This window comes from Motacilla alba, chromosome 1A, assembly GCF_015832195.1.
Source record: "Motacilla alba alba isolate MOTALB_02 chromosome 1A, Motacilla_alba_V1.0_pri, whole genome shotgun sequence".
NCBI lineage: Eukaryota > Metazoa > Chordata > Aves > Passeriformes > Motacillidae > Motacilla > Motacilla alba.
Window position 1 is genome coordinate 64,629,852 of NC_052031.1, and position 22,415 is coordinate 64,652,266.

The window sequence follows — 22,415 nt, forward strand, 5'->3', positions numbered from 1 at the left end:
ATAGAAGCTTTTCCATTAAAATTTTTAACTCGTGAGAGGGAAATAAGATTTACTACCTTAGAGAACAAATGGGTAATGCTTACCTCCACAGCAAATAATGGCAGCAACAAAAAGGGATATATCGCTATCATCCAAATCCAGTGCATTGAATTTCATTGCAAAATCAAATTTTGGCTCCATTATATCACAGAATGGCTTTCTCAGGCTTTTCAGGAACTCCCGGGTTATAAATCCATTCCCATAAGCCACCAGCATCCCGTCCTTGTTCATCACAGAGGCCAACATGGCAAATATGGCTTCATACACCCCATACTTCAACAGCGTCACCTGATCGTTCAAGTCCAGGTTGGAGAAGCCAGGGATGGATTTGGCAAATTCCGTGAGCTCTGTCACAGTCTCCACAGACGTGCACTGGCAGCAGTGGAAGATTCGAACCTCTGCCTCCTTGTTCTGAATCCCATTGGCTACCAGTTTTGCCACCAGGGTCTTCTCTGCCATACATAATGTATCCATATCATGTATAACAAATGGCTACAGAGGAAAAAAACCCCACTAGTTCAGTCACTAAATAACGGTTATTAATCGTTCTCTTCCTAAAAAATAAGAATTTTGCTAAACTTTAACTTCCACGCTAATCAGTCCTCAACTATCAATAAACCCTGAGTTCTTTTACACTTCTCATCAAGACAAACAGTGTATGACAAACTGCAACACCTAACAAGTCTGCTCTGCAAACAGCAATGCAAATAGTCAAATGCAAAGATGCATGGCATATCTTTAATTTAGTTTTGTCTAATAGTTACAGCAAAACTCCAGCACTCCTGTGCCTGGGATGAACAAATCCATCTCAGAGCCAGTTCCAGAGGGTTCACAAAAGACTTGTATTACCTTCTCCAGAAGTCCAGGTTACTCTGCCTACACTCCTACCGATTCCTAAACTAACTACACTTGATGTTTTCCTCAAGTACCCTAGGGGGGATACAGACAGTAATTTCAATACAGGGCAGCATATTTGCATAAGAATGTGAACCCTGCTCTTCTCTTGTGTTTTATTACCAGATTCTCATAGACAATGTCCCAGTTGTCCCAACTTTCTAGCTGCAGTTGGTGCCGAGTCATCTCTAAACAGAGAATCCCACAAGAATGCCAAGCACAAAGTGCACAAAGTTTGGTCTTTTCCATAATCCCATTTGTTTTGAAAGGTACATGCTTTACAAACAGATGAGCCACTCTCTTAAAATGCCATTATCAAAAGCAGCATTCAGACTTTCTTATGAACAATCAGAACTCAAAAATATTTTGACACAGATCTGCAGGGCAACAACCAAAATGAAGTACAATCCACTAAAGAAAAACAACAAACCCCAGTGCTTCCCAGCCTAGCAAACTCACAGCAACTGACCTTGAACAGAAACTTAGTTCCATACACACCAAGCACCTTCCTTGTGCTGCTTTGCTCAGCTCAGATTAAATAGCATGGGGAGCACATAGTGTTCTGTCAGGAACTCTTGGGACTCACTTGTTTCCTTCAGAAGACTGTCCAACAGGTCAGGTTCCTATGGTTTTCCATTTTGAAATGTTTATGGCTACTGCACATTCCATCTCGCTCCAGCACAGTTACACAGAGCAGAACTTTCCACGGGAAGGTGGATATGAGTGGAAAGTGGCAAAGCAAGAAACACAGCACATCTCTAAACCTTTAAAAAATGCACACTATCTAATACACTTTCTTTGAAAATTTAACATCATTTCAGTATGCAAAAAGAGGTATGGCTAAGGACTTGGGAGCGAAATTAAAAAATTAAACCCTGTCATCATGAAAAATGCTCATTCATTCTGAAATTAATTGTAGTGGTGCCAAAAATTAGGATTCACCGAAATTAGCTGTTCTGAAACAGGTGGGCTGCTAATTACATTAAAAAAGAACCCCTTCTTTCAAAATTCGCTTTTCTGCTGAAAAGTCAAAAGAAAATGAAAATGTTTATTTTCTTAAGAGATTGTGAAATAGCCTAAAACCCCTTTGCTCTTCCCTGCCTACGGAAAAAAATTGATAGCAGCCTGTTTGCAACATCCTAGGGCTGATTCTTCATTAATTTTTATGTGCATATTCACCCTGGCACACGCGTGCTGGTCACTGTTGGCTGGTCAGTCCCGTGGCTGTGGGACACATTCAAACACAAGAACTGGGATTAAGTGCTCTAGGATCCATCCCTGCACGTGTGACACATGCTGTGGCTTATGGTTCTGACACAGGGTAACAAGCACAACATTGATTTTCTGCAGAAGCCCACTCACTGAGAAGCTAAAAGTGCTATTTACTGTAGGCTCACGTCAGCCTGTACCCCTAAAATGTTTAAGCCTGTGCCTCATTTTACACACCTCTTCAGTGCAATGAAAAGGACTGAGATAATTCATGTGTCTCTTTTCTAATGCAGAAAGCTGTAGGCTAGACCAGACTAGACTATTATATGCCAAACTCCATAACGCATAAGACAGCTTGCTTACCATTTTGATAACACTCATCCCCACACATACATGGTTTTCATTATGGCATGTGTAAAGTTTCTTCCCTGCAAATTTTTACTGAACCTGAAGTTGCTGATAAAATAAGATACTTATCTTCTACACAACAGTAACAAAAATCACAGTGGAGCTTAAATAAATATGCATAAAGTGAAACAAGCAAGCCCTTATATCGATTATGCTCCCCCATGTGCTACTAAGCAAAAAGCAATTGATCAAATTAGGTAGACCTTGGGTAAATTACCCTGAAAGAAAAAATAACTTCTACAGCAAATGTGTCTTCACAACCTTGCTTGCTTCTGCCTTTCAAAGGAACCATACAGAAAAGACCAGGAAGGCTGGGTGAGGAAATGGAGGAAATGGCCAGCACTGTGAACAAAAAATTACAAACTCAAGTTTTCTTTCCCCTCCTGCTATAAATATTATTCTGATTAAAGGAAAAGTCATGCAGAGCACCTGTACACCCTACAAGCTAATAGTACTTATCCTGGCATTTGTGACAGAAAAACATATATTTTTTCACTGTCATAATAGGAAAATAATTTTGAACCATTCTTCCCATATCAAGAGGTATTCACATTCAGATATCACTTCAATTTGATTAAGAACAATAATTTAGGGTTATGAGTTTCCATTTACAAGGTAATCACCTGATTTTCCTAAAGCTTCTTACTATTCTGATAGTGATTGAAAGCAACCATATTTACTACAGATATTTGCTTTGAATATTTCACATCTGTATTACCATGATATTTATTTTCTAAAAGATTTGCTAAAGCATTTACCAAATTACTACAATCACCTTACATACCTGTCAGTTTTATTTTAAAGTAACAGAAAAAGTACTTACTGGATTGTTATTGGTTTTCCCTGCAAGGATGATTCTGGCTTTAACCTTGTTCATATTGAAGTTTTTCAGGTAGGCATCATGAATTCTTTTGGCAAGTGATTTGAGATCTGCCATTTCTGAATCTTCTACATAATTTTCACCTGTTAGAATTTCTGCTTTCAGCTTGGCCTTCTCAGACCTCGGCATTCGTCCAAAACGTATTGCTGATGGGAAGACATAATTGTAAAACAAACACAAATTATACAAGAACTTAAGCTTTTTACCATTGCTGATCAGAGCAGTAAGATTTTTATGTGTGGAAAAATTGAGGTAGAGTTGAAGACATTGCCCCCTTCCCAACACAGTCAGGGACTAATATGCTAAACTGAAGGAAATCAGGTGTTTTCAGAACACAAAGTGCTACCTGCAATGGGCTAGAACACATTCCTTTTCCCTTCTACATTACCTAAATACACTTGTATTTTGTTTTCTCCTTACTGAGTTCTACAGCTCCCAATGTGAAACTCAAAGTCCACCTTGGGGCCTTTTAAAACACTAAGTAAACTCATGACAGGAGCTGGGCAGAAAGCACACACACGAGCTGGAGAGCTGCAACGGGGTCAGGCCTGAATCCCACTGCTGGCTCAGAACCTGCAGGGGCATCCAGTGCTTCATTCAACACATCTGTCCTGCCAGTGGGAGCCCCAGCCCAAAGACCTGCATTTACAGCTCAAAGGCTACAAGCAACATAATCTCTACAACCTCCAACACTGCATACTGCTTCATTAACAGACTAACCCTTCAAGACTGGAGAGGAGAGCAGTCTGAATACCCAGTCTAACCATTAGGATATTCTGAGAGGCAGCAGATGTAAGTCTGAAAAGCCTCTGGGTATGGAGGTCTCCTGGTTTTTGGGCAAGTGGTCTTGCCATTCATGGACACATCCTTCTTCAGTTTCAGTTTCAAGCTAAGGCAGCCCATTTTACCCCGGGAGGTGTGCAAGGGCTTGAGATGGCTCATACAGTGAGTTGCCTGGACTGCATTTCAGCATGCAGCCAGTGAGGACAGGACCTCACTGCCTGCACTGAGCAATTCAAGGCATGAATGCCGTCAGCCCTTCAACGTGCCCAGGGGGTCTTCTCATGACACAAGGAGGTGACTCTAGGCATGATCTGAAATACAGCTGTGGACTTCAATGGAAGCCCAACAAGGAAAGTCTGTTTGGAATCTTGCTTAGGTGCTTCCTTCCCCTTAAGGGTGAGTGGTCACACCAACCTGTTGAAAAAGTGGAAGAATACCTGCTCTAAACTAAAACTTACAGTTTTAATATCATGGGTGTAAATTTAGTTGTAGTGCTTTTCCTGAGAAGTGTTGCCAGTAAGTTAGCAGTCATCCCTTTCCCCTCCTGCCTCCCACATGTTTGCTGCAACAAAACTGTCAAATCCCTTCAACTGGAGCACAGGTGTCCACAGTGTTTCTAGAAGGATGAAACAGCTTCACACGGATGTCAGTTCCTGCCAACCAGCACGGCTCCCTGCTCAGCTCCCAACCTGAGATGTCACTTTGTTGTTCAGCACACTTTTGGAGGATGGTTATCTCCAGTCTTGCAGAGACTACCAACCCTCTCCCAACGCACCTCAATCTCAGTCAAGGCTCACTGCAAGAGAGCCAGGCTTCTGCAGAACCAGAAGGTAAACTCTCACAATGCTTCCTGCTGGGACTCTAGACTACAATGTCACAAGCAGCTTCCCCAGTCATGTTCCCATCTCACTTATCCCAACTGCATAGTTTCCTTAGGAAATCTGTCTCCTAACCCACAGCTTTTCACCCACCCCAGCATTTTTACCTACTTTCACATTGCACCTGCCCCCAGGTTCAGCCTGGACAATATCAGAGCCAAACAGGGAAAACTACTGTCATCTGGCCAGGTGAGATGTGCTTTCTCATGGCTTGGCCTCTCCCTCTTCACTGGTGCCACTCAGCAAGCTATGTCCTGAACAGAGAGCTGCCTCGTGGGCTGAAATTGGTCTGTAAGCCACAAGCTTGCCACCCTTATCTGAAATCACTAGCACAAACAGCAACAGAACTTTTAAACTGGATATCTAAATGCTCTGAATTTTAAACCATTCTGTTTAACAAACAACCTACCAGATTCCTGTTGCACAGTCAGCATAGACCTTTGCCCTCCCTCCCCACTTTCTGAATCATCTGCCCAAGAGCTGTTGCACTGTAACCTGAAAAATAATGAAGGCTGCGTTCCTACAGATTTCTATCCTGCATTACTCCCCCTCACAATGAAAGCAGTTGTTCTCCTCCTACTCTACAAAACTCTCGATCAGAATTCTTCCAGTATTGAAATTTGTTTCAATGGGAGTACTGGTGCCAAAGTTCTGGGGTGAAGAAAGCAAATAAATGAACATTCATACGGACAAATGTAGCACAACCGTGTAAAGCTCATGACAGCACATTTGGCAGCTCTGTATCAACCACATGAACCCACCAGGCAAACTGGCATCCCCCACAGCAACCTATCCTGCAAAAAATCTGAGGTGCAATTCATGTGTGTGAGTAAAAATGCTACCCAAGTGCCTGCCTCCAGCAGCAGACTCTGGGTAGAAACAAACAAATTAAGGGCACTCTTACCTACCATTATGTGACATTCCAACTGAAAGGCACTTTTGAAAACGACAGTATTGGCACTTATTACGATTTTTTTTCTGAATTTTGCAGTTGCGATCACATTTATCATAGATGAGTTTTAAACGAATTGTTCTTCTGAAAAAGCCCTATAAAAAGTTTGAAAAAAACAATATGTAACGTTAATGAATGTTGACTACTAAGCTTCAATCATACAGGTAATTATTCTTTTTTCTTTTTCCATTTATTGTAGAACAGCCTCTACTTCAAACTGCTCTTTCCAGGATGTCTCCAGTCTGCAATGCAAGGCTGCTCACACACTGCCCAACCACAAGGACAGCAAATCCAGAGCCATCTCAACATTTTGTGTCACATCACAGAGCAACATGTCATTTAGGCTGTGGGACACATCTGGCTAGGAACTGGTTCCCCATCTCTAATAGATATTCTGCATTATTCCATAAGATTTACATTCAAATGATCATACTGACATGATGCATGAAAGAAAGCTGTACACAAAGACTGTTATTTCTCTTCTGTTACCTTCTGATATAGAAAAGAAGATGGAAATCTAAAACATTAGAGGAAAAAGAAAAGAATCTTATAGTTCATGGGTCATATAGTCTCAAGAACTATGCATTAGTGATAAGAGTAATTTGTGCTAGAGACATGCCCTGGCCCCAAAACCACAAGAGGTACAAGACTAAGGGATTTAGGCATGTGGTGGAGGTGAGAAATTCAGGATTTGTTGCTGTTATAACAGGAATGTGGCATACTCCTCCTAGCCATACTCCCAACACAAATAAAATGCTAGTGGAGTAAGAAAGCTTTGACTTTTTTTTTTTTTTTTTTTGGTCACAGTTTAGAGTTTTGTTTTAGCATTTCACTAACTACACGCAGAAAAGCAGTATTAAAATTATCACTGTGAATTGCTCCTGCTCGATGAAGGTCTGAGTTATGGTATCTGGATGACTCACTTCAGAAAAAGACCACAGATAGGAATTGTAATGGCTAGAGCTAGAGTAATGAAACATTTACGCACCAAATGTTTATCTTCATATTACCCTAAAAATAAAGTAACACGATTTAGGTTCTTAAAAAGAAAATTATGACTGTACCTTACAACCTTCACAAGCATGTACTCCGTAATGGTAGCCTGAGGCTTTATCCCCACAAATTCTACATTCAATGTTTAGTGCTCCACTGGGTGATTCATCTATGCTACCTGGAGCTGTGGCAAAATTAATGGATGAAGGACTGGATGCTGGTGAAAGGGTGTCTAAAAAAAAAAAAAAAAGGAACACTTCATAAATACTATACTATCAAGATTGATACAGTCTCTATACTAGCAACCACACAAAAAATGAGCAAATTCTAAAAAATAATCTTGTGTTAATAGTCATTAAGTGAACTAACAGTTTGATCATAATTCTTTGAAAAATAATTCCTATTTCCAGTGCAAACACACACCAAATACACAGTGTACCTTGCTAATTTTGATGTGACATGGGATGTCAAGAAGGAAAAGGCCTTACTGAAGTGACTCTGGCAACAAGAACTATTTGGGTGATAATGGGCCCAACAAATACACACCACACCTCTGTTCTTTGCAGAAAGGTTGTGAACAGCTCATCTTGGCTTTGCACCTTCCATCTCTTGTGCTGCAGGGATGAGCAGGGCATCTCTTGTTGCAGTACCACAAGAAACACATTCTTACTTCACACAGATACACTTCAGATACACGTAAGGACCCCTGACCTTTGAAAAGCTACTCATAATTTTAAATAATCTAAACTGAGGGCTGAAAAGCAGATGGATGAGACCTGCACATCAGTAGAAACAGACGTTAAAAGGAAGGTAACACAAATGCCTGCTTCTAAAATAGCCTGGCTCAGGTATTTTGTGTTTTTCTTCTGATGGGCAAAGCCCTTCTGAACCGTACAATGAAATAAACTCGCCAGACGTGCCACCAGTAGATGAACACATTACAAAACTAACACGTTCCAACCTTAATTATTTCAATTAATATTTCCACCTTGTTTGAGGAAAATATTTTCTGAGGCCAGAATTTCTTTTATCTTCCATCTTGCAACTTGCACCACAAGACTTCAGCAAATTAATGGGTGTGTTATTTTAACAGACAGATTAAGAAACACTCATGAATGTAGGTCAGCAAGTATTACGTTGAAAAAAAACCTTGGCACGGAGCTCAGAGTCTCCATTGCCAGCGCTGCCAAGCCCACAGGCATCAGAGTCATCAAGAACAGCCTAAACCCCAGGATTTTTTAAAAGTGCTATTTCATTTTACTTGCCTCATGGAATTTGAGCCATGCAAGTTTACATTTTGCATGTTCTCTGACCACAAAACCAGTACATTTTGCAGTGAGCACTCCATGAGAAGGTGAGAGTGGAAGCTGAGCTAAATTATTGCAGGCCTTGTACACATCTACACTCAAATAATTGTAAAGCCTCCTGCCTCTGAAGGACCACGTTATAAATAAATACACACATACATAAAGCACATCATAACTTTTCCTGTACAAGGCATCTCTCTCATGAGAAGGTCTGCAACCAAAAGAGAACAAAATCATAGTTGCAGAAACATTCCTTCAGTCCATAGGGCCAGAAGGCAGCTCTCCCCACTCCCTTCAAACCCACACTGTTCATTTCAACTGCCTCGGTTCTATTATTCCAAGGTGAAATAGGAATCACAAGCTGGGAATTGGTCTAAAGTATCAAAATCAAAGCATAATGCAAACCAACCAAAAGGTTAACACTAAACTACTTCAAATGGCTGTCCTGCTAAAAGACTTGCAAACACCCAGATTCAACAGGAAAACCTTACTGAGATCTCCACAGTGTCCCACAGCACTGCAGTGATTCCCATTCTGATCTCCCAAAGCCTCTGACTAAAGGCTATGTAACTCTATGTTAGTCATTCTTCACTGACATTTGTCTAATATATTAACTTTAGCCTTAAGCATTTTAAGACCATGTCATAATCAGCTTATATATTTCTAGTGTCACTTCATCATAAACAATAATTATTGCATTAAAGTAGTTATTAATTTCTACCATTCTATTTATAAAAATAAGTTTTATGTTAAACCAAACTCTTACCTGTTATAACTGATCCATCAGATCCTGGACCATTTCCCAGTGACTGGAATTCTGTTAAACTTAAAGCTCCAGAACTATCATCACCTAGAGACTGGGACAGGTCTTGAATGTTCTCCATATCTTGTAGGAACTCTCCAGATAAAGGGCTGTCTATATCCTCCTCCTCCAAGGGAGTGAGAGGATAGAGCTGGTTTTCAGTGTCCACCATTTTGATCAAGTAGAGCAGTCACTTAAACTTCTTTATACTGAAATAATAATTTTTGAAAAATCAGATATTTAAAAAAAAGTATTTGAACCAGTTGCAGCACACTGAATACAGGATTTCCAATCCAAAAGTGAAATATTATACAACATTCTATTGCTCAGGAAGCTTTATGCAACATGAATCATCAAGAGCACAGGGTGGGGAAAATTCCCCAAAAGACTTCAAGATGAATGAAAGCTATGACAAAGTCAATCTGTAGATGGTTGTTTTCTCTCCGTTTCTGAGAAAAGTGTTTCTATTTTGCAGGCATTATGCACTTCCCACCAAAACTTATAACAAACATCAATATTCTACTCACTCTTCTTGAGCAGAAAAAATAAAGGCGATGCTGTCACTATTACTAAGTTGCCAACTCATTCTACAAATACCATTAGCACAGATCTATTTGCCCAATTTCTTTGAAACAGGATAGTTTTAACCAGAAAAGGAAAATAATTTCTATGTCACATAGTGCAGCAAGCAGGAATATGTAGGAGAGTAAGTATGGGAATTTGTCCATGATTTCCAGTTAGAGACAACAGGAACATTACTTTACCCACTGTGCTGGTGGCTGAGAGCTGAACACACAGCAGGGATAAGCCCAGTAACACCTGGAACTAACTGTGCTGTTTGCTCTTAGTAATCTACTCATGTCCCTGACATAACCAGAACATACTCAGACTCAGAAAAGAGAAATCCCTTGTATGTAATTTGTCAAAATAAAGTTAAATTCCTATCTGTGTGATATAGCTATTTGGTGATGGGGGAAAAGTATAGAGAAACTTCCAGCAACCCAAAGGAGTTGGGTTGAGAAATTTCTCAACCTCCAAATTTCTCTCCCAAAGGAGCCATTAGCAAAAAGAAGGGAGGAATGGCAGAGCATATGATTGGCACTGCTCCTCCAGCGTGCTCTCCAAGAAGCTCTCCTGGGCTAAACCAGTTGTTCACAGCACAGAATGATTGTATTCCTCTGCAGACACTCAGCCCCAGGATAGCTGGGGAGGTTCCAGTAGGCAGCAGTCTTCTTGTACCCAGTGCTCCCTGCTGAGCATCTCTCCAAGTACCCTTTCATCATTCAGCACACTTATTTTTAAAAGATTAAGTGAAAACTGAAGTTTACCCTCAACTAAAATAGGTATTATCTGTCAGGAAAGCAAAGGAAAGGCTTGAGAGCTGACCTCTGAACATGGTATCACCCAAACCGCACCATACCTTTCCACGTTTACAATCAAATGTAAAATTCAGCAACCTTTTTAGCTAAATTTCTGTAAAAACAACCTAATAGCTAGTGAAACATAAATGGAGAGCTTCTTGTTTTAACTATTTAATTACATACCCTTTTGTACTTTCAAACACTACAATTAAATTACAGCTGCTTAATCATTAGCACTCTTGTCAATGATTAACTGGCACTTAAGCAAGCATGGCAACAAAATAACAATTTCTGAAGACTCAAAATATACTAATATTCACCATACTGACAATTAATTTTTTTTATAAGCACAGAAAATCTATAAGTGATATGCCTAGTATTTATGCAGCAAACTGCCTTCTGGCTTCTCTTGTGTTCAGTGCATGTTTACACATGCATCTGCTTTCACTGGCAGGATTCACATAATATGCATTGATCCTTGCTTGAATGAAAAAAAGCTCCTAAAATAAAAAGGGTAATGAGTATGAAGCTCATTTAATATTCACAGAGGGAATTTTGCTTTACAAAAAGCTCTGTGCACGTTACAACAGTAGATGTAGCAGATGCAGCATGATGGTTCCACTCAAAGATCTGTGTCTTCTAAGTATTGACAAAATTCTGTGCCACAAAGACATTGGCAGAGGATTTTCTCAGTTTCCCACACAATACTTCAGTCTCCATAACCCTCTTTCTTATCCCCAAGTACCAACACACACAAACAGAAAACAAGAGAATAGAACATAGAAGAATAAGGACCCCATTTCAAGAACAGAGAAGAATAAGGACCCTATTTCATGTAATTATGGTTTTAAGGTTAAACAGATTTTACTCTCTCACATCCTGTTATCTCTGAAATACGTCTGTTTTCACAAGAAGTCTTTTCCCACCACTTCACTGTGAATACTCACTGAGTAACTTACCTACAAACTTGAAACCAGTCCCAAAGAAATCAGTCAGTTTATTAAAGAAAAACACCTCAACATGCAGCTATCAGTTACTCGCTCCATTTTTGGCAAGTGATGGAGGGACACTAAACCTCCAGCCCTTCCACATTTAATACTTGCCACACCAGGGATAATTTCTGTAAGGAAACAGGTCTCTGAGATGCAAAGGTCTCTGGGAAGCAGTAACAAAGTCTGATCTTACTGCATAAACAAATTGATCGTGTAAAGGGCTTGCTTGCAAATACCAGGGTTAAAGTTGAAACACTCATTACCTCTAGGTCATTTTGAGAATGCTGGGGCTGAAAACAGCACATGTAAACTCGTGATTGCAATAGATATTTTTAGAAAACTTCACTGAATAGGAAGATCCTTGAATATGCAAGCTGAAGAATATTTCCAATATCCTGATTCAACACAAAAAATAACAGAAAACGGGATTTGGTACCTACAGTGTGACACTCAGACTTCCACCTGGCAAAGGATGCATATTTTCTAATTTATCATGTGACAATTGATTCAATTTTCATAGTTTGTAACTTTACATACTTGTACGATTTTTTATTTTAAAAGTATTAATAACACAAGTCAGAGAACATTTTCTATGGACGTGATGAAAAATTTTCGTAAGCTACCCCTTCATCAAGACTGCCAATTGCACACCCCCTCTCCAAAAAACCCCACCCAGAAAAATGTCATCTTTCTTCCCTTTACTCAGCTGTGCTCCAAGATACCATATGGAACTTATAGGTATCCTTTGTCTTTAAAAGAAATCAAAATTTACATACCCTAATATTGAAAAATGACAGCAAAGCTGTAAAGTCAGGATCTTAAAAGTCACATAAGGAAAAATTCTATGCAACCTTGATTTGAATTTTCTCCCCAGCCCCATGGCAGGTGAGTGAGCAAGTGGGGCTTGGTTGCCTCCTGGGGTTAAGCCCAGACAAAATGACAAAAATAACACAAAATGGTATTTTTTTTTGGTTTATATTGATCAGCCAAACTCAATGAGAACTTACTGAGCTAGGAAGCTGTGTTTCTTTGGACCCAGGATTTTCTGTCCCAGTGGATTTTAAATTACATTGGCTAGTGTATGTTACAGATCAGTGTCTCTGACCAGGACCACTCAACCCTCCTTTTAAATGTGACTGACCTTCCCACTTCAGACAATTCAGCTGCTTTCTAGACCTTCAAGACTAGATATCCACTATTTCCCCCAATGCTTTTTCACTTATGTAACACATTTATTATGCACTAAATAGTTTTAAAAATTTGTTTTGCCAAGATTACTGTTTAAGAAGTAACTAATAACAGGGTAGCAACAAAATTATTCAGGAGATAATGAAACTATTTCTTTCAAATATCATACCCTCTCACTTTCACACAACAAATGCAGTTACTAATGGAGAAAAAACTACAAAGAGGAAATTAATTTTCAGCAAACAGAAATAAGAGAGGTAATTCATCTCACCTAATGTCAAACAGCTCACTTAACATGTTTGGGTTGAGTGGAACTCAATGGAATTTCCAGAGCCATGACTGATCTTTGAGGCCATGATTACACACTAAAAACGTGGTACTTTTCAATCCAACCACTTCCCTGATCCAGTTCACTGCAAAGCCTTACAAATATTAGTGCTGGCTCAATGGCGAGAGTACAAATAAGCAGCTGGGAAGAGGCATACACGTGCTGCATGGCCAAAATATAATTGTACATGCAGCCTGAATCTCCTCTGCAGAATCCGGTGACTGTGTGGACAGGCTGGGTCTGCAAACCAGGCACTTGCACTGCATGAGGTGAAGGAGCCAATGCCTCTTTGGTCTCCTGTGGGAGGTGAAAACTGCTTTACAGATCAGACAGCACCTCTATTAGATTAAGGGGTATTACCACCTTTTGGTAGGGCTATGGAGCTGTCATGCAGGCTGCTATGTGCATATCCCATAGATACTCACCTTCCAGCAGGAAAATTGCCACTGAAATCCAGTAATGCCTGAAGACCCAGGCATTTACCCTGAGGTGACACAACATGCTCCAATAAATAAATAACAAAAATGAAACTAAAGTTCCAATGCTGGAAACTCAAGCTGGGAGTAGAATCTAGCTCAAAGAAAGCCTTCAGCTGCCTGTAAAGAATAAAGCAACATCCTAGCATCAAGTGGCTTCCTAAAGGAGAATTTTGAGTTCAACAAGCCCCTCAAGATCCTGGTAACTAGGAACTCCGCTCAGAACACTTCATATTTACACTGACTTCAGATTAGACAAGAAAACAGATTTCACCATATTTCATCCACACCATTAGACCAGTCAGCCTGTACCAGACAGCTCAGCTGCAGACGTAACGAAAGACCGCAGCTCCCGGGTATGGGCGCAGTAAGATCCGAAGCCTGTGTTTAAAGGAGCCCCTGCAATCCCTTTGGCAGCAGGAGCCAAATTTGGTTTCATCAGCAACAGGACAGGAAGGTTTTGCAACCTTTGCCTCCAGGCTCCAAAGACAAGACTTACAGGTCTATCACCTCAAGTTTACACCTATCAGCAATCATGCTTGCTTTCTTCCACATAAATGGATGTATCAAACATGGCATTAATCAAATTTGCATCAAGGCCCTTCTGATAAAAGGAAAATCCCATATTGTAAAGAGTGGAGATTGAGGTGTTGTTTGAACTGCCTTCAAGCTCAAATAGATTCAAGTCTGCATAGAATGCCAGCATGACTGAGGTTTTTTTGGTTGTTTGGTTTGTTTTTTTCTCCTCTAAATGTGAGTTTTCATATCCAAAAAGTAAATGCTTTGGAGGGTTCTGTAACTGGGAATAGGCAGACTTGACTTTTCTGTCTAGTGAATGCTGAACTGAAACTAAAGTCAGAAACAGCTGTATGTCAAAGTAAAGCTTCCAAATCTCTTTTAAATCTGTGCCTGCTGAATCCTTTAAAGAGCCGTCTACTCAGGACTTCAGAATAAGTCAAGAGTAATATAAATTAACAAACTATAAGATGCTATACTTAGGGTTGTTGAAAAACCTGCAATATTTTCCTCCAATTTACTGTTTTCTTCAAGAAGTGTTTTTGGAGGGGTTTTTGTTGCTTTGGGGCTTTTGTTTGTTTGTGGGGCTTTGGAGATTTTTTTTTTGTTGGTTGCTTTGCGTATTTTGAGTTCCTAGGTTTTTGTATTTTTAACTACATTATAAGCCAACCTGAAATTTAGATAGTACCAAGCTGAAGCAAGCACTGCCAAAGACTTAAGTGAAAAACCTTGCATTAAAAATGTCTTTTGTCTTGCTTCAACTTTTATACTTCAGATACATGGAAGGCCTAAAAAACCTCTCAGTTTGTAATTGTGTCTGTTCCCATTTTTATAATCAAACTGACTATCAGCCTAATCTATAGACTGAAGACACTATTGTTAATATGGTTTTTAAAAAATCAGTCTGTGAAGCAGTATGAGGGAAGATTATTCAGTTTATTGCATTGTTGTTAATGCACATAAATATTCATATTGCAGTTCATAATATCCAGTATTTTTGAGGCATAACCACTGAAGAAAGTATATTTTATTAACAAGAGATTCAAAAGGACAATACAAATTTATTTTCTGCAAGAAACTAAGCCATGGCATCAGCTTAATAACCTCTGTGTTACAGAGCAGTCTGTGTTCTCGGCCATGTGCTGCCTCCCAGGTTCAGTACAGTTCCCCCAATACTGCTCACAGCTCACCAGAACTTCTAATGGAAACCCCTCTGCATTGTTACATTTACAACTTTGCACTCGCAACACACTACCCCTTTTCCTTTCCTCTCCCAAATGAACCCCCAGGTTTTGCTCTTCATCCAAGCCATTTCAATGTCAGTTTCTCTTCAAGTCGCTGCTATATTCCAGTCAAATTATTCCATGCTCGAGGAAGATTCAAAAGATTACAGGTGCTAATCACAACAGTTTGTGCTTCAAAGTTCTACAGATTCTAAAGCCTCTGTGACAACACCTGGCAGGCCATGAAGCTGACAGAACACGCTGACACACATGCTGGGTGTGTGTGCTGAACACTGACATGTGGAGAGCACAACTGCTGAGAAATGGAGATCTGGTGCATCATCTAAAAGGCTGCTCCTGCTGCACGTACATCAAAAGCTGGGGTTTGATTTATGATTGATATTTGAACCAAGGAGAGGTCACATTCAGACAAACACGACATACATATATTTGCTATTTGATCCAAGAGCCAAGGTCACGTTCGCACAAATGTGTCATCTGAGTATTTGCTTTATTTTTATTACCCCGTTGATGAACTTATTTTACTTTCCTCATGTGTCCCAAAAACTCCTTACCCACTTATTTGGTGCGTCCCAAAAACTCCTTGCCCATTTACTTGGAAGTCGCCAGGTTTTTCTAAGTTTTGCAACACTGTATAAACATCTGATGAGCTAATTACATTAGCCAAGGTTTTGAATTGATTAACAGTTAGGGACACCTTAATTTCAGAGATCAGAGCTCAGATTGAGGCTAAATCTGGTCGCATGGTATGGCTGGAATTGAGAGAATTAAGAAAAAGGAACAAACCAAAAATCCCACAAAAACTGCATGTTATGAACTGCAGGCATAGATTAGATGTCCTAAGCCATTGTCAGGTGGTTTTTTTCTCTAAAATTAATACGTAACAGTAAGTTTGAGTGGTGAAGTCAAAGTTGATTACAACATGTACAGCATTTACAAACAGCCCACGCATTTGCCCCAACATGCTGCTCACTGGGAGCCAGATCCTTAAGACTAAATTGGAATGCTGCAATGGTTTCCTTATACATGTGATTAGTGCATCTCAGATTATGAAAAGCGCGTGCTCCACAGTTTTCTAACTATACCCTGATATTCTACAGAGACCTCATTTGTTGAAGGACACAGACATCAGAGGGTAACAGGCAAATAGAAATTGCATTTTAGAGTGGTGCCTAAATGATTATCTCCAATATAATCAATTCCTGAAGTAAATAAAACGTAAGCCCCTTGCTAAGTCTCTTGCAGAATACATTTTCACTGCATATGGTAGAAATAAACTTCATAAGGTAACAAATTAAAGACATCTGTGCAACTGAAATTGTCAATTAAAATTATAATCTAATACACGCAGATGCAGTGCAAGGCAAATTTTTTGGCATATTGATGGTGCTGCTACATAAACCTCTCACTCCAAAGATTTACTTGCTCACATGCTTGATAAAAAATATCCAGAACCAAATAAACCCACAAAAACATAATATACATGACTGTTTTGTCAAGGAAAACATCGTAATTTTTACAAGCATAACTGTCTAGTAACTCTTCCTTACAAATGTGAAAATTCAGACATACTATATTTATGAAAAGAAAAAGCCAATTGCCACTAACTTAAAATCAAAAAAAACACTTGGATGCACTTTCTGAAACTGATGGTATTTCAACAATATTTAGGGTTCATGTGTAAGTACAGACAACTCCAAATGTGTTCTTACAAAACAGGATATAGGAATCCCTTTTGTTTTTTATCTGCAGACCTTTATGTGTGATAGCAAGTGGTATATGTTCTTGATAATAACATATTCTTTAGTATGTTATCATAATATATATATAATATATATAATAACATAACATATAGCAGTAATATACTCTTTAGAAACTAGAATCCTTGCTGTGTCATAAATAAAAAATACTTGTCTTTAGCTGAAATGTCATAAAAGAAAGATAAGAAATAATTACATAATCTTTTGTTTTATGAGCATATTTAACCTTCCTGTATTATTTCAACCTTGCTTATTCTTCAAGAGAAGAGCAAAGGATTGTTCCTGTGACAGAAATACTTCAATTGCACACAACCTCATTCAAGGCCATGCATTATATTTGACAGATGCCAATTAATTTTGAGTTTATTGGCTGGCAGTGAAATTTTTTCAGCTGCATATGGTTTTGTGAGTTAAAATAGCACGATAAAAGTTTGGGAGCACTGAGGCAGCACCCAGATTTGAGAACTACCATTCACACAGGTGTTTACCATTGCTCCCTGCCCAGATGGCACCCCCAAAGCATCACCAACACACTGTGGCTGCTTCAGCCTGAGCTCACTGTTCCCCCTGTGCTGGCTGCAAACTGACAGGCCAAACAGAACAGACAGTTGCTGAATTCATATTGCACCACTTCCTCAGCAGGGTCAATAATGTAGTTTCCTTTCCTCTTCCCAGCCACCAACTTCCATGAAAATGTCAGGACTTTAATGCCTTTGTAGCCATCACTGCTCTCTCTAATTTGGGAACATTTTCAGGCTCAGAATTATTTGGCTGGGGTCACAGGACAGCAGACCAAACTGCATGTACCTGACAGGTAACTAGACCAGAAGAGGTGAGAAAACAACCCTGAAAATTGCTCTCAGTTTTGGAGCAAAACTCTCTTCTAAGACTGATCTGGACATTTGCCTGCAGACATCTAAATGGCAACATTCTTCCTGAATAAAGAGCTATTGTTTTAGAATAAAACTTTCAATCTAAAAGGAGAAGGAAAAAAAAATTAAAATTACTTAATGCAAAAATTTGAAAGGTGTGTTTAGCATATTGATTTAAGATTGTGAGAAGATACATTTGAGTCTTACATTTAATGATTAGGCCTTGCAACCCCCCATTTTTAGTTGACTTAGACCCATGCAACTTCTCCATCTGACAAACTCCCAAATTTTGCCACACTGATCTCATTACACATGTCCTGCTCAGAAAAATAGAAATTAAAAAAAAGCCCACAACTTTGCATCTGTACCTTTTCCTACAAAAGCTCTCCTACTTAAGACCAGTATTCCTTTAAAAGAGACATGAAGTCTCTTAGTTTTCTCTTTCCATTTATAGCTTAAACTTCTGGCTTGGGCTTCTTATTGTTTTGTCTCAGGACAAAAGACCAGTTGCTTTGGTATCTGACACTGCAATTTTTGCTTCCAAGATCAATAACAACAAAAAATATGTTTCTTCCTCATGAATACCTCCTTTCAGTCACCAGCTCACTCCCTATCCCAAATCTCAGGTTACAGTCCTTTTCAATATTCTTTCAGCTGTCTTATCCCTCTCCTCAATCACCCATATCAACCCATCCCCAAATCAGCTCCTTCACCCCCTTGGTCCTCCAGTCTCCTATCTCAGCTCCTCCAGCATCTGCACAGCTGCACCCGCCTCACCATCTGCAATTCCTCGCATGATTCATCACCAAACATAACAGACCAGGATTATTCACTGTTTGAAAAGCTACAGTGGAATTTACATCTATTTCTGGAAGACATTCAAGAAGCCTGAATTCGCCTTCTGAGCAGAGAACACCACCACTGTGTATTTTCAGTGGTTTTATTTCACTGATAAACTTTATTCCCTTGTGTAGACATAATAACATGACTTATTTGATAAATTAAATTCAGCTTAACAGGGGGATTTATATCCTTTAAAAAATAATGACCCTCAGACAAAATATTACAGATTTAGGCCTCTTCTGCTTGCAAGTGTCTTTTTGAAAACTGAGTCATTCCAATGGGCCAACTCTTATACTCTTCTACCTGCACATAAAAATCCGGTGTCTTTTGTAACTGGCACCTGAAGTTGTGCAGTTTGCTTATTCTTTATTGTGCTACAATTTTACTCATTCATTAGAAATACTTTTACTCTTGTTGCTCAGCTATTACGTTTAAGTAAATAAACAAATGAAACCTGCTAAAAATAAACTAACTTCAATTTAATGTCATACCACAGCTCAGAGTGGAATGTGAAACAAAATTCTTTCACTTTTTCTTGCTGGGTTTTTTTGTTGGTTTTGGTTTGGTTTTGTTGGGGTTTTTTTTGGTAAGAAAAAGGCCTTCAGTTTTATTCTGTCAATTCAGACATCCCTACCTTTAAAAGTTTTTCTTTGTGATAAATGTATCACACAAAAACAAAGTTTACACTGAGTTGGTGAGTTGGTGTTACTAACAGAAGCCTTGGCAACAGGCATGAATGCAATTAATCTACATTTTTTGGCAAATGGACATCAAGTACTTGTACTTGCAAGCTCCTGACGTGTCAGATAGGGGATATACTTGGGACACATGACTTCACAGCTCTAAATCAGGTCACTCACTACAGTATATAGATCACAAGCCTCACACTCCTGCGTGATCAAAAAGTGGCAGACTATAACCAATTCTTTTCCTGCCATGTTTTCCCTGCTCATCCTCTATGACGTGAAGGGTGTCTTGTGCCCAGTTTAACAGCAATACCAGCACTGCTCTACATCCGCCACCCCACTCCTTTTAACCACGCAAGCACCTGAACTGCAGAAAGGTGGAGGAAGAATACGAGTCCAGTGAAACAACCAGGAAAAGAAAACCTCTTAAAAAAGCCATGTATGTATTTTCGCATTCCAGTTTTACTTCACTTTCTAAGGCATTTCAGCTGCCTTGAATCAGACATTGAAAGAGCAGTTATGGAGGACACAGCACACAGCTGAGTTACCGGTTGCAAAATAAAGTTACCTTAAGGGTACCTAGACAAGTCAGCTTAAGTAACACACATCAAAAGCAAGTCCCTTCAGTAGCTCCTTGGCACTGCCGGCCCCGCACCTTCCCTCTCCCTCTGTCCTTCCAGCCACGCTGCTCCCCGGTGCCTCCCTGGAGCTGCCGGATCCCGTGGCCACCTCTGGCACCGTGAATGACCCTGGCCAGAGCTGACCCGGAGCCTCCCCGACGCCTGTCCCGGAGCAGCCTGACAGGCTCCCAGGAGAGCGCCCAGCCCAGGGCACTGCACGCCGCTCTGCCTCCCTGCCATCCCGACACTCCGAGCCAGCTCCCGGGAACAGTCCCTGGCCAGTTTTATTCCCCAGCGCAGACACAGCCTCGGCGAAACAATTCCATTCACTGAATAGGCAACACAGGAAAACCACGGACAGCTACAAAGAGCTGAACAAACCCACCGCGGGGCAGCAAACATGATGGATAGAGGCGTAGGGATGGGAGAGGGGAAGAAGGAGCCCAGATCAGATCCTGCCATGCTGTAGCCACGCTTCTTGCTGTAGCCTGTCTTTGCAGGGCTGTCAGGAACCGCTGACAGAGGACATCCCATTCTTTTTTGCATTTATGAGTTCATCCATACACACACCCCACCCCTTGCCATGTAAAAGAGAAACAAAATGAATGATAGTTGCAAATGGAACAATTCTATGTTCTTAGAGGATAATCACTATTACATTTCCATGGGATTCATTACAGGATTTATAATGTTGAGAAAATGCAACTCCTTGTAAATTTGCTTAGAATGACAGCAGCTCAGTAGGCTGAAAATCAGGTGCCCAGAACACACATTTATTGTGAAAATTTGACAGCTGTTTGAAAATACTGGCCTGTTTATGCACTGTTCCGTCTGTACATCTCCAGCACAGAACAGGCAGAGCTGCTGCTTTGTTCAGAGGCAGTAACCCTGTGCTGCTTGTCTCTTACTTATCTAGGTACTAAAGCTTGTCTCTCACTTACATCGGTACCAAAGCTGCTACCTGATTTGATCACCCTGGCCTGCTTAACTGCACACAGCACGTCCTTCATCCAGAGGTGGGCAAGAATGTATAAACTCCACTTGTTTTATATATATATAAACATATTTATAGCTATTTTGTAATCTTCCACTGAAAATTGCCAACAAGCCAACAGTCCCGTGGCTGCAATTAATTGTATTTTAATATCAGAGTGTAGGAATTAATTGGCAGCTGTACTGGAGGACTCTTCTGCTCTGTTGGACAGAATGCCACCAGGCACTAATAAACAAGAGCTCCAGAGCAATCTCCTAACACAACATCCACCTTCTCCCTCCTCCTCCCCCACAGATCCAATTGGTTCCACAGTATACTCTTCAGCCTTACTACACCAGGGATGTGTTGAATAAAGATGCCAGAGAGTTTGGATTGGTTTTGTTTGGTTTTGTTTAATGGGAGCCTGCCCCATGACTCCAGTGTCAGGTACTTTGTACTTTCTTCCTGAAGCAGTAACACTGACAGCAAGTTAGCAAACACCATCACCAATTCAAGTCTTCACTTTCAAGTAAGGTTTTGCAAATAAAACATGAGCTGTTCTTACCTTCTGAACATTCATGTTCAGTGGTTTGTTCTGTGATTTGTTATATCAATCATTTCCTGTAAATAATTTTTTAAAACAAAACAGGCATGTAGCACTTACTTGTGCAACAAAACAAAACAAAACAAAGAATGGCAATACAAGCCTGTATTCAGGTAATAGAACTTAGCACAACAGCGCTGGACGCGTGGATATACACAACAGAACAGTAAAACCTGCCTCCAGATCTTAATCACAGGCTGTAGAATAGTTTCAAATGATCCACTTTGATGATTTTTTGTTGTTGTTAAATGTAAGTAATATTAAGTCATTGCAGTATTATTTTTCCATTTAAAATACATCAAACTCAAACCATTCACCATGATAAGTTCTCTCAGCTCCAGGATGTTATACACTCAAAAATGAGTAAGGATTTGCTCAACCAGCACACCAAACAGCAGCTCTGGTTTCCTTCTACCTACTTCTCAACAAAATGAAAACAAACTAATGAGATACAAAAATATGAAATATGAAAATATTGGACTAACTTGCGTTTGCATGTATTTCAGCTGCCTGGAAACATGCCAAAGAGCTGTACTACCCCAGTACAACTTCAGCTCACTGCTCTGAGTTCCTCAAGGCAGACACATTTTGGAACAAGTTTCTTCTACTATTTGGAAAGATTTAGTGAATAATTTCTCAGTTTATACATCTTTTAACAGACATGACAGTGTATCTGCATTTTTAGAAAGGGACAGGTAATTTGCCAAATGCTTTCCAATCTCTCCTGCTCTTAGTGATTCCACAGGCATGAGACAACTTGAACTTAAACCAATAAATTTAGATGAATACAGCACCACAGAGCAAACT

The 22,415-nt window shown here is 39.9% G+C and overlaps 1 protein-coding gene across 6 annotated transcripts in view; it reads right to left on the minus strand.

The window, feature by feature from the left end:
* Nucleotides 1-22,415, minus strand: part of PPARA (peroxisome proliferator activated receptor alpha) — a 33,483-nt gene that overhangs the window by 7,374 nt on the left and 3,694 nt on the right. For 2 of the 6 annotated variants that reach the window (XM_038152994.1, XM_038152993.1), the window contains 5 exons: nucleotides 9,110-9,354; nucleotides 7,108-7,268; nucleotides 6,000-6,138; nucleotides 3,374-3,576; nucleotides 84-531 (listed from right to left, as the gene is read on the minus strand). In XM_038152994.1, the coding sequence (XP_038008922.1) occupies nucleotides 84-531; nucleotides 3,374-3,576; nucleotides 6,000-6,138; nucleotides 7,108-7,268; nucleotides 9,110-9,317 (1,159 nt within the window). In that variant the 5' untranslated portion in view covers nucleotides 9,318-9,354. The other 4 variants (XM_038152995.1, XM_038152998.1, XM_038152997.1 and 1 more) reach the window with 4 other exon arrangements.